The 12,403-nt window shown below is 39.0% G+C and overlaps 1 protein-coding gene across 8 annotated transcripts in view; it reads right to left on the bottom strand.

Moving 5' to 3' along the window:
- The window catches only part of CLIP4 (CAP-Gly domain containing linker protein family member 4), a 32,504-nt gene extending 20,314 nt beyond the window's left edge, over positions 1–12,190 (bottom strand). For 2 of the 8 annotated variants that reach the window (XM_042789516.1, XM_042789523.1), the window contains exons 1-7: positions 12,104–12,190; positions 11,038–11,070; positions 8,780–8,841; positions 8,052–8,198; positions 5,033–5,172; positions 4,070–4,163; positions 3,025–3,186 (exon numbers count right to left, since the gene is read on the bottom strand). In XM_042789516.1, coding sequence (XP_042645450.1) covers positions 3,025–3,186; positions 4,070–4,163; positions 5,033–5,172; positions 8,052–8,184 — 529 coding nt within the window. In that variant the 5' untranslated portion in view covers positions 8,185–8,198; positions 8,780–8,841; positions 11,038–11,070; positions 12,104–12,190. Of the gene's footprint in view, positions 1–3,024; positions 3,187–4,069; positions 4,164–5,032; positions 5,173–8,051; positions 8,199–8,779; positions 8,842–10,128; positions 10,212–10,568; positions 10,695–10,832; positions 10,896–11,037; positions 11,071–11,917; positions 11,934–12,103 lie in introns of those variants that run through there. The other 6 variants (XM_042789517.1, XM_042789519.1, XM_042789520.1 and 3 more) reach the window with 6 other exon arrangements.
- Between the last annotated feature and the right edge of the window lie 213 nt (positions 12,191–12,403).

Genomic DNA, 12,403 nt, shown 5'->3' with positions numbered 1-12,403 from the left:
CAGGATGCCCAGTCTACTGTGCTAAGATTAACAAGTTAGTAACTTAAGGTTTGCATGTAAATTAATGTTTCAGAAATATTTCTATTTTATTGCTTCTAGGTGTCAAATGTGAAAATGAGATGCATCTTCAACCAGTTTCCCTTTGTGAGCAGGTAGTGGGGTAAGAGAAAACTGATTATACCTCTGCTTTATATTGAATTAATTCCTAATGGGCAAGAACAAAGTAAGAGCTAGTGATTTTTATGTTTTCTTTGTTTTCAAAGAATTGCACTCTGAAGGGTCTTGCACTGATAGTTCGGAAAATGGAGCACTGCATTTGCCTAGAGGAGCTTTAGCATAATATATATTGGGAACAACTGACAGAAATACATCTTTCAATCTGCTATGAAGTTATTACTGTTCTAGAAGATTGGAGTTTTAATGTCTATTTAGTATAGTTTAGAAGAGGAGCCAAAGACAAGAGAGATGTCAGTTTGAGTCAGTTATGCATATGACTTAATTAAAAATGCCAGCTGATTGAATACACAAACCAAAAGTAACAAGTATTAGAAATAATGTTCCAATCTGAAATACTGGTGAGGAACATAAAACTTTCCACCTTAGGGTTGTACAGCCTCCTAGTATTTTCTGGTATCACTTTCTGTCCCAAAAAACACTAGCCCTTCTCACAGTGTGACTAACAAAGTATATCCCAACTGTATCAACATCCTTATATAGTTATACTAAATTAATATTTTACAGGCAATTAAAACATAAACATATATATAAATATAGATGTCTCTGCATAAATATGTCAACTTTATACATACTAATAAAGATTGACTCTGAATTTTATAAAGAGCAAAGATAACAAATTTGGGATCAAATTTTAACAGTTTTATAACTGCACTAATAAGAATACAAACTTAGCTATTTTAATTGTCACACTTGAAGACTCCATTCAGATGATGCAATCATAACAACAGCTATGTATGCAGATGTACCTTTTATATATAAAATGTCAAAACACCACTACCAGTTTAAAACTGAGTAGAAGCTGTGTAGTTGCATACAACCATGGAAATTTCCATGTTTAGTAAGGCTATCAAGTAAGTATTTTCTGCACACATAGGAACCAATGTGCAGAAATACTCATCAGTAATGTCAGCTACTGAGTCAGCAGCAATTGCATGTACTCCTATTTTAAAAAGTAACTGATACGTCTTTTTTTTTTTTATTATACTAGTGTGACTTCCTCAGATTTGCAAGCTTCACACTTGGAGTTTTTAAACACTGTTTTCTTACAGCTTTGTTCTAGGCCTAAGTTGGCATAGTACAGGTGACCGAAAAACACACATACACATCAAACATTACCCACTAGCAACCCCCAAACTATTTACGGGAAATTATTATGCAGCAATGGTCTGTTATTAGCAACCCATGCACCTTAGAGTCATTGTCTAGTGGCACCATACAACATTTCTAATTCTTAAGCCTCTAAAAATTTTTATATTTAAAACCTCTAAAATTTAATCTAAGAACAAACCAGGTCTCTATTCTATAGAGCATTTAACTGCAGGGTGTCATAAAGGAAATAGTTTAGCAGTAAATCAAAAGGAAACACCTGGGGTACTGGCTGTTTCACAATGGGTGTCTCAGAGTCAGTGTACCACTGTCTTGAAAAGTTATTTATACATTAACAACCATTTTTTCCTCCAGTCCAGTATGGATGCATCCAAGGCGTATTTGCCTTCTACGTACATCCCCTCTTCTCTGTAAACTGCCTGATGAAGTATGGAGCCAAGATTATTCTTCCTATTAATTCAGGCTACCCATTGTTTTCATGTCACATGGCAAATTTTATACATTTTTCTGAGATAAAAAAAAATAATTTGCTTATCGGAGAGTTGCCAACTGCCAAGGCATTTAACCAGAGTGGTTTCCTTGGAAATCTGAGCAAATTCCCACCCCTTCTGTAGGCAATGCACAGGGGGAGATGAGAACACCAAATGCAAATGAGATCTGAAAGAAGACCTAATTTGCTGATGCAAATTACAGAGACCAGACTACTGAAATGTGACTTGGACTTAGCTACTTTGCAGTCTTATTTTGTCTTTTGTTACCAACCTACACTTGTCACCTCTAAAGCATGTCATACCATTAACAGCTCTAACAATTACCTCTGTGATGATTCAAGATGTGGTAAGCGAGCCTCGTGTACTCCAAAAACCTATCAGCTTTACACAATTTTGAGAGAGTCTTTAGCTACAACTAGCTAAAAAATGGCATTAATCATTTTGCAAAATGGCACAATCAGAAGGATATTCAGTAGAACAAATTAACACTTGTATAATTTTAGTATTAAAATTGCTTACTGGTTTTGATATCGTGACCAAATTAGGAACAAATGGTTCTGGTTCAGAACCATTTCTGTATTCCATTTGCATTAGTATAAATAGGGTTCCAAATACCAATCCATCATATTATCATTCCAAAAGGTATTATCTATTTATACCAAACACTAAAGTCAAACTGTTCCTTCACATGACCTTCTAGATAGCTGAGAAGTGGGAAAAATGAGCATATCAAAGTTGCTTCAGTCACTAGTTTGCCACATGCTGTTGCCAAATCCCCACTTCTCCTCTACCCTTCTCCCAGCATTTCAAACATACTTCTCCATGTTTAAGGATTCTTAAAAACCCTAAGAATTTACCAGAATAGTCACATCTTTGGTTTTCTGCATACACTTAGTCCTCAAAAACTTAGAATTAACCTGTTTGCTTTCTGTTCTATTAGATACTTCTCCACCATCTTGCACAAAGCTCAAGTGTAAAAACCAGCAATGGAATCAGTGCAATAAGCCAAAAAGAAATAGGTTCAGAGAAGAATGAAACAATAAGGCTGACTAAAAGGATAAGAATTTAGAAATTTTTTATGTATAATGGATAAACAAACCCCACACTTAAAAGACCAGTACACACCAGCTTACGGTCAACAGTAACAAAATACAGACAACTACAAAGTAGCAATAGTAACAATGCCTACCTTTTGGCTTTGCATTTTTCAAAATAACAGTAATAAGTTCTGGAACATCGAAGTAGGCAGCATAATGCAAGGCATTCATGTTTGTCCAGCGGCTGCGTAAACTGCTATCAGCACCCAAATCAATAAGCTGCGTTGCGAATTTTACAGCGGTTTCAACATCACCTGCAAGGTAAATTTTTTAAAATACACATTAGAGATTTCTCTGACTTCAAAAACACATGCACATGCTTACGTGTAACACATAAGGTACATTAAACCCTTAAAGCTCACAGCAGAACAACTACTGTGCCTTTCTTTTTTGGATTAGGATACAGAAAACCGCCTTTTACCACACAGGGCTGAAATCTCTACTACTGTATATAATAACACTACCTGTTTATCTCTAATGTAAATAATGTGCCACCCATCAAAACCAGGGATTTTAGTATCTGATAGAAGAAAAAAAAATTACATACCACAACACTGAAGTTTATGTCAAAAGATCTGCCAACACCAGAAAAAAGCTAACCTATGCCAAACCTCACTCAGCAGCTCAGTTCAGTTCAAACTCAAAGGAGAACTGGGTTTGGGTCAACATAAAAGTAGCACAACATATGAAAAACAGAGTTAAATATGCTCTTATTTCCAGTATTTATGATCATAACAACGTAAACAAAGATAATTGTTTTCACCCTGATCATGTCAGAAGAAAAAAAAAGAACAGCCAGACAACCTAGATGTTCTAGTTTCACTGATGCAATGAAGCTGTCAATAGATTAGTTTGCAGTTTGCACCTCAATCTGAAACAGCCTTTGCTACATTAAATATATGTTTAAACTGGTACTATTGTTTGCAACACCTATACCAATAACTCAACTTACTACCAACTGACAGAGCCATAACTGTGCTATAGTTTTGTATCTTCCTTTCCGATGGCCACAAGAAGAGCCAAAACCAAGCACTTAAAAAAAAATCTACTGCAAGGAAAAATTCTGAAATAGTTGGTGGGATTAGCATTTGTGAATTAATTAAGTATTTACATCTATAATGACATTTCTTTACTCACCAATACCATGAGCCCCTGATTTGCAAGTGTAATGCAAGAGAGTCATATCAGTCAGTCCATCTCTGTCATTCACATTGCAACCCCTTTTAATAATCTGAGAGACAAGTGAAAAACAAACGCACTTTAGCTCTGGCATATCTCTGACATCAGTATCATTTAGCAAGTTATTCCAGATATATTACCTCCTGGATTCATTTCAATGGCTAATAACAAAGAAGCCTGCCAGAATAGATTCTAACTGCAGAACTGAGCAACATGCACAAATGTAATAAATAGTATTATATGAATATCATTAACCTTCATTGTTTACAGATTTTCAAGCTTCTTTATATTATTACTCCTAACATACTTTTCACATGCAGAAAAGTTAACTGCTTAACTGAACAGTAGGAAAATTACATCATTTATGAAGTCTCTCCCCTTGTTCTCTGACATCCCAACAATCCCCCCCCCCCGGCCCCAGAAAAGCCATTATACTACGGTAGGAAGAATCTTTGCTATACTTCCCCACCTGTCTACAAAAGCCAGTAATCCAGAAGAAGAAAAACAAGAAAGTAGGATGGAATAACTAGAAAAACAAGGTGTCTTCTGAAAGCAGCCTTTTGCAGGTTGCAAAAAGATTTCAGTTCCTAAATCATTTTGTGCCTCGGAATTATTTCCCTTAAGGTCAGGCTTTACTGCTAAGTGGGAAACTGAAACACCAAAGTGAAGGGTCTCTAAACAACTGCTTTGAGAAGAAACATCTACCCAAATTTCCTGAATTTTTATCCATCATCTCTCTTTCCAAATGAAAGCTGACAACACATGGAACACAAGGCACTGATCAGTAACTGCTTGTTAAAAGGCAGAAACTGTATCTGTGTGCTTGATTAGTTCTCCTTCTGAATGAACTGTTTTTATTCGTTGTCAACATAGTACGTCTTTAATACTGAAAGCATTCAAGGATCTTCATTTATACCTCACCTCATTCCCAATAATATCAATATTCTGCTGGACCTGTGGAACCCACTGCCTTAAGATAGCAAACAATTCAGAAACTGATGTTTTGGGGTTGAAAAGTATTTCTTGGCACGCAGCATCATTGGGATCAAAGAAGGAAAACTCTGTTAAAAAGAAGGAATCATTAGGTACAATTGTAAGTTTTAACTTGCATCTAGTTTTTCAAATCCAGAGGCAAAGAATAGCAGAGAAAGTCACTTCACTACTAATCACACTGGAAAATCAAAACATTGAATTAATTTAGAAAATCTTCTGTTAACATCTGGTCTATTTTTCTGTTAATACTAAGGTCTCGCTTATACTTCTGAAAAAGCTTTGAATCAGCAACCAATGGTTACCAAAAGACTGATTTTAAGTTTAGGCACAGACTAACAGAGATGTGCAGCCAAAGACTGCTGATTCTAAGCTGTTCCCAAGCACAGACAATCCTCTTCAGCTCTCAGTGATTAAATGTGTACATGATTTCTCCATATGCTACAAAACATGTCTTTTCCTTCTTCCACCACAATTTACATAAAACATACCAAAATATAAACACATGCACAAATCAGGAAGGCATTCCATAGCCTCCATTATTTTCAGCTATTTCATGAATGTATCAATCCCAGCTGGTAGCAGCTGCAGGTAACAAACACCTTTAAAACTTCAGCCATCAAACTGAGATCAGAAAAAAAGATACATTTTTAAAATTTTAAGCCTCATGTTGCTTCAGGCAACCCAAAATATAGGTGTAAAAATCACCTTATCATTAAAGTGTGGTATTTCATGTTACTTACAGGTATATGTGTGTGCATGTTTATACACACACTATTTTTTAAATTTGTGAAATTTCTTCCAACTCTGGAAAGTTATGAAAGAATCTGGAGAGCTATGGCTATTAGGAGAGGCAATGGAAGCAGAACCTACTGGCATCAGCAAATGACTGAATCACGGAAATCACTGAATTTTTACCCCCACTGCAGCTATCAGGGAGTTACCTTTTAAAAAGGTTTCAAATAAGTGTACATTGTCAGCTTGCATCAATCACAGATACAAGGTCTCAGAAAGGATATACAGGTTAAGTAAAATAGAGCATCAGCCACCTGGGCGTATGACGTGGTATAAACTACCTCTGGATGAATCATCATAACCTTTCCTCAGAAAGCACATACCATAGTTCTAGATTGGATTAACAGAGAAAAGAACCTATGGAGCTCGCTTCCTGGCTATCTAGAGTTCCTCTAACTGCATTTTCTTGATTCAACAGGAATGAAAAAGGAAGACAACTTCACTGATATTTAGCATGAATTTGTGTTTGAACCTATAATACAAAAAAAAAAAAAGCCACTTATCTTCCAGCACTACACAAAGGTGCTTCTTACCTACATCCCATGAACTGACACAGACCTACTGATTTTTATTACTATTACTACTACTGTTTAACTTCCTCACAAACCATAGTTGATTTCATCCTGAAAGCCATGAAGAAAATAGAGAGCTACCCAACAAAATTAATGATCTTACACAACACGCATGATTCTTACTCTACCAGGAAGCTTTCTAGCTACTAACCAGAATCAAATTATATATCAGAAATGAACAGACTGTTACAATCATCATGCTAGGGCGAAAACCTGAGAACATATGAAGTAATAACCACCATACGTGCGCAACAGGTGATCAGCTGTAGGGTTTGCAAACCAAAGAAACGTTACACAAAAATCTGTTAAAACAAAAAGTTTCATGAAAGGATGACAAGGGCATTTAGATACTTTACATTACTTTGTCCACCTTTATCTTTCCCATGCATTGATTACACAGCTCAACTGTATTAAGGAAAAATAAATGCACTTAACGTAAAGACCAAGAATCCTTGTCTGTTGGGGTTTAATCTTCTTTACCCAGATTCAGTAATATTACTGTTACACAGGTGACAGCAACCTCCTATACAAGGAATTTCTTTTATTAAATGAGTAGGCACAGACCAAGTAGGACTGATAGTAGTGATATTGTAGTGTTATTAGAAGATATCACAACACAACAATGTTTAAAGAAGGACAAATAGAAAACTTTTCTAAGGGATAAGACAGCAGAACAGAATAAATCATGGCAGTACTTTGAGTAGAATAGGACGGACATGTTATGAGAACAGGGCTAAACCATGTGGACACACGTTCATGTACTAAAATATATCATATGGAACTGTTTAATTTCCAACCTGTGCTAACTCATCAAATGGGTCTCAAGAATGCTGAGTCTGTCAAAGACAGAACATTACGTGTGTTTATTTTTCCTGAATACAGTTGATTGCTGTAATCAATGCATGGGAAAAACAGAGGTGGAGACAGTAATTTTTAAGGTATGTAGATGCTATTAACATCTTCTGCAATGTTCAAAGGCATTATAATTGTAGCTATCTATGAAGCTCCTTACCTACAGTGACATTTTAATATAATAATATTTTAAACAAGATATATAATTTATACATGTAAAAATAATTAAACATTACTTCAACAGCTGATCACCGATACTTGCTATAATTTTCGAACACTCATTCCACAGTGCTTACCACCACAACCATCTATACTTCCAACAGAAATATCCCACTAGTCTATTGCTTATGTACTGAAAGCACAAGCAAGAAGTCTAGCTCTAGATGTTTTAAATGTGACGTAGATTCTTAACTACATTTAATTACTGCAATTTTACATCTTAACACAGTACCCAGTTCTACAGTGAGATGTAAAAAACCTACAAACACCCAACCACACACACAGAAGAAACAGTAAGAAGGAAACAACATTATAATTTAAAATGTATGCAATAAGAAAAACAGAAAAAGCATAGGTCTTCATTTCCTTTAAAAAATAATAGAGAATTTATTTAAGGAGCAGTAAACTTTCTGAGAAGAATGAATAAATCAAGAGTTGATAGCTTTTCTTAAAATTTCTTATTCAAATTTATTCTCTGATGATCAAATTAATTTTCTGTTGAAAGTACATACCACAGTCTGAAGGCATTGGTGCTGCAGCAACAGAAAAAGTAACAGATGTTTCAGAGTCTGGGAATAAGAACCGTTCTCTTTCAACAAGGGAATCTCCTTCTAAGGAAGGTTCTGGAAGATCCTCTATGGTCATCTTCTAGAAAGCGACTTTAGGAGGAAAAAAATTAACAGCCTCATTAGAAATACTTTAGACTAGTTCTACCATAGGAAGATATAATGTGCAATGAGACTAAAATCTTTCCTTTTTGTAAACATTAACTATTACTACCATTACATTCTTACAAAATAATAAAGTTCATTAGTAAAAGCTAGAGGAGTATGATGTCAAGGATAGCCGACTTCTAATTTTGACTTCATCACCAAATTTGCATGTTATTAATGGGAAATATATCTCTCCAATTCTCCACTTGAACAGTAATGAAAATAATAACGCTATAATTAGCAACCACATGGTGATGATGAATGGATTAGTGTGTTTTATAGGTTTATGAAAACGTGAAGCATCAAGTACCTGTACTCATACTCTGCATGCATACTCCATTCCTTCACCATGAACAAGAATGTGCTCCCAGCTACCACTTTCTCCTCTTTTAAAATTCTCGGCACTTCAATCTTCCCACACAAAGCTACAGACAATTCATCACCAAGTGATTCAGTCCTGGACTCATGATTTCATATCAGCTCCTTTCCCAGCTTCTCCCCTCTATGTTTTAAAATAGTGTACTTACCACAGTGTTGTAACCTCCACCCTGTTGGTGTTCCCAGTCAATTTTTTGGGCCTTAGAGCAACCTAGGAGAGAGAAGAAAGATGAAATGGCTATACAGTTATAGTGACATTTTCTAACAAGCACACCAAGTTACTTTCTAGTTACGGTTCACATGCTAAGACCAGAGGAGAGCTGACTACCACTTGTAAGACACCTTCTTGGGCAAGTTCAGTAACAAATAACATTATTCTTAATAGAAACAGGCATTACTGCACTACTAGAGACTACATCTCACAGTTGAAAAAGCAAAATTCTTCATCTTGAATTTTCATGGTTAAATAATAAGGGTAAAAGCAGCGCTTTTACTAAACAACCTAAATTCTTATTCTGGAGATTGCTATACAATGCTCTTTACTCAGAAATTTGTTTAGACAGTTTGCTTGACAGAAAGAATTTGTGGAGCTTCAACTGGTGTTTGTTTTTATTACATTTAATCTATAAACATGAGTAAACAGGAAAAATAAAAGAAGTAGTCTGGTTTTGAGACTTACTTTGTTTTTTATATCTTACACACAACAAGCTATGTGACTACATTTATTCTAATATTTGCCCAAATAAATTTGCCCCACTATCTCGGAACCTCACATAATCTACATTCTAATATAAAAGGCATTTTAAAAGTAGATTACAGATGCTAATCTTGAAGTAAATAAACAAAAACCTCCTCTTCTTGCACACCATGCATAGTTCACCCTGTCCTTAACTTGGAAAAGATGTCCACATGAAAAATGCTCATTTTTCTCCAACTAGTTTATTTGCTCAGTCTTATGCAGCTGTACAAATGCATGTGCTGGCACAAAGGGAAGAGCAAGAAGGAGGCCACCGGGAAGGGCTGGACTCTTTCTTCCCACAGCATTATCAAATTGCATTGGCTTAAGCATTCTTAGATTCAACAAGAACAAAAATATCACTAATTATTATTTTCATCCAGTAAGGAAAAGCTAGAGTTTACATTCTGAATGGCTTTTATAGACATCATAAACATGACAGCAACTGCTTTCTTGTATGAGGGACTAGAAAGTCTCTTAAGCTGCAAGTCACTAATTAAACCTCTTGTGTAGGGCAACTGCAAAATAAGTTTGCTACCATCTGATATTTGTTCAGAGACTATGTCAAAACAAAACAAAGCTTTGTAAAACACATGAATCCACAACAGTTTTTCACAGGTGTTTTCACATCAGACACTGACAAAATGCACAAAGGAACAATATGCATGAGTGTAGAAGAGATGAGAGATGAACCTGTTAAGTTAGAAAAAGACAGGAGTTATACTGAGGAAACAAAAGCAACACAATGAAAAGTGGCCAGACCTGACTGAGCAGATGGTAACAGGAAGAGGTGAGATTTGTCAAGTACAACGACAAAAGTTGTTGAAAATAGAGATCAGAGACATCTGAAAATTAACACAAAAAAGACTGCTTATTGCACACAGAAAGGCAGACTAAACAAAACAGAATCTGTGCGTTCGCAAGTATCCAGAGCATCTTTTACTCTCAGAGGCCAGAGGGCAGAATACAATATGTCACACGAGTGAAAAGAATTCAGCACACGAACTACCAAAGCAAAGCAGGCAGGGAAACAACCCGTGTTGCTGGGTAGGTGACGTGAAGGCCCAAGTGCTACAGTGCATGCACCGACCCAAGTCCTTAAAGAATGGTTTCAGGTGTTTACACCAGTGCCAGCACCCCCTCACCCAAACATGCACATCTTTACACCGTGGGATTTTAATTTGGATCTAGAAATATATTACCATGTCATGACAAAGTACTGAACCATGCAATGCCAAGGCAACAACACGTTCTGCACTCATGACTACCTCCAGAGACTGCTAGCTCATGTATAAGAACATCACAACCAGTTAATGTCATACGCATACCTGGAAAGGCAAAAGGAAAGCAAAAGGTTGAAAACTGTTTAAAAGAAAGGGAAAAGAGACAAACAGACACTGTCCTCGTAATGACCTCTCTTCTGAGTAAAAGCACAACTGCCTGAGGTATTAAGATCCAAGACATACAGACTCAGGTGGGAAGTCCTGGTGAGATGGAATGGAAGGTCTTCCAGAAGAGCAATGATTTCCCTGCATTAGTAAGATGAGTTTATACAGACAGAAAGAAACTGTTAGAGAAATTTAATTAAATAAACGACAGAATTTTACTGTTACTAACACTGCTAAACTACCACTAAGCGTAGTTTAGCACAGCAGAGCGTATCATACTTACTATTTGCCAGCCATTCTTCTAACTGAATTTAATCTGAAAATGAAAAACAGAAATATAACTGGAAAAAAAAATAAGGAAACTTGAAGGAGTCATCAGATCCACACACACATATGTTGACAAGATTGATGACCAACTACAAGTTCCCTCATACCCACACATTACAGAGAAATACACTGCTACCTCTACATAACAAAAAAACCAAAAGTTGTGTAATACAGGATCCAACTTTTTCCTGTACTCCAGATTTTGTAATTTACAATCTGTGTTAAAGCACAAAGTTTTCCTGCAAGTGCTATAAAAAAAAACTTGCAAATGCTAAAGCACCTCCAGCGATGACATACAGTCCTGCTTGCGCTTTGATAGCAGACCTTGTCGCAAATGCGATAGTTTTTGACAGTAACCACGTGTAATGGGTTACTTATTGTGTACTTCTATGTGCTCCAGAAATAATTTTAGTTTAGAGAACACGACACTTGCACCTACACCATCCCCTTGCTCCGCAAAATGCACAGCACGAGCGGCAGGCGTGCTGCGTGCGTGTGTCGGTACACTCAAGACTGGTTTTTCCACTGGTGTGCAGGGGCCCTTTTGCAACACCGCACTTTGTCTGGAGAAGCTGGAAGTTTAAGGGAGCTCAGGTTTCGGAGCCGTCCCGGCTGGCTCTGCCCGGCCACAGCTTCCCCCATCACCTCCCCCCTCGGCACCGCTCCGGGGCGGCCACGGCCCGGTCGCCACAGCGGGGAGCCGGGGGGGCCCCGCCGCGGACACGCGGTAACACCTCCCCCCACCTCCCCGCGCCATGCCTCGCAGGGTGCTCCCGCCTTGCCGCCCTGCCCCACGCAACGCCGGCCCTTCGGGCGGATGCACGCCACGCGTGTACCCGCGGCTGAGGGCGAGGAGATCGCTGCGCGGGAGGGGGGGGGGGGGCGGGGGTGTCAGGGCCGGGCGCGGCCCGCCCGCTGCGGCGGCCCCCGCGCCGCCACCCCGCGCGGAGGAAGGGCCCCGAGGCCCGTCCCGCTGCCCTGCGAGAAGCGCGGGGAGGCAGCCCCCCCTCCCAAAACCCTACCTGCTCTCCACGGGGAGGGGCGCGGCGGGCGCTGCCGGGGCCTCCCGCGCCCGCCCGCAGCTGAGGGAACAGAGCGAGGCCCCGCCCCGCCCACAAGCCCCGCCCCTCCCCTCCCACAAGCCCCGCCCCTCCCCTCCCACCGCCCTATCGGCGGCCAGCACCGCCGTCCTCGCCCCGCCCCTCCCCCCCCGCTGCGGCCCCCCCTCGGTGGGCGGGGCCTGCCGCCGTGCCGGCGGCGGGGGCCCCACCCGCGGCGTGGGGAGCCCGGTGATTCCGGGGCAGGGGTCGCGACGGCGGCGC

This window comes from Tyto alba, unplaced genomic scaffold (assembly GCF_018691265.1).
Source record: "Tyto alba isolate M040663 unplaced genomic scaffold, T.alba_DEE_v4.0 Super-Scaffold_16, whole genome shotgun sequence".
In the NCBI taxonomy this organism is placed as follows: domain Eukaryota; kingdom Metazoa; phylum Chordata; class Aves; order Strigiformes; family Tytonidae; genus Tyto; species Tyto alba.
This window is presented reverse-complemented; position numbering and strand designations above follow the sequence as displayed.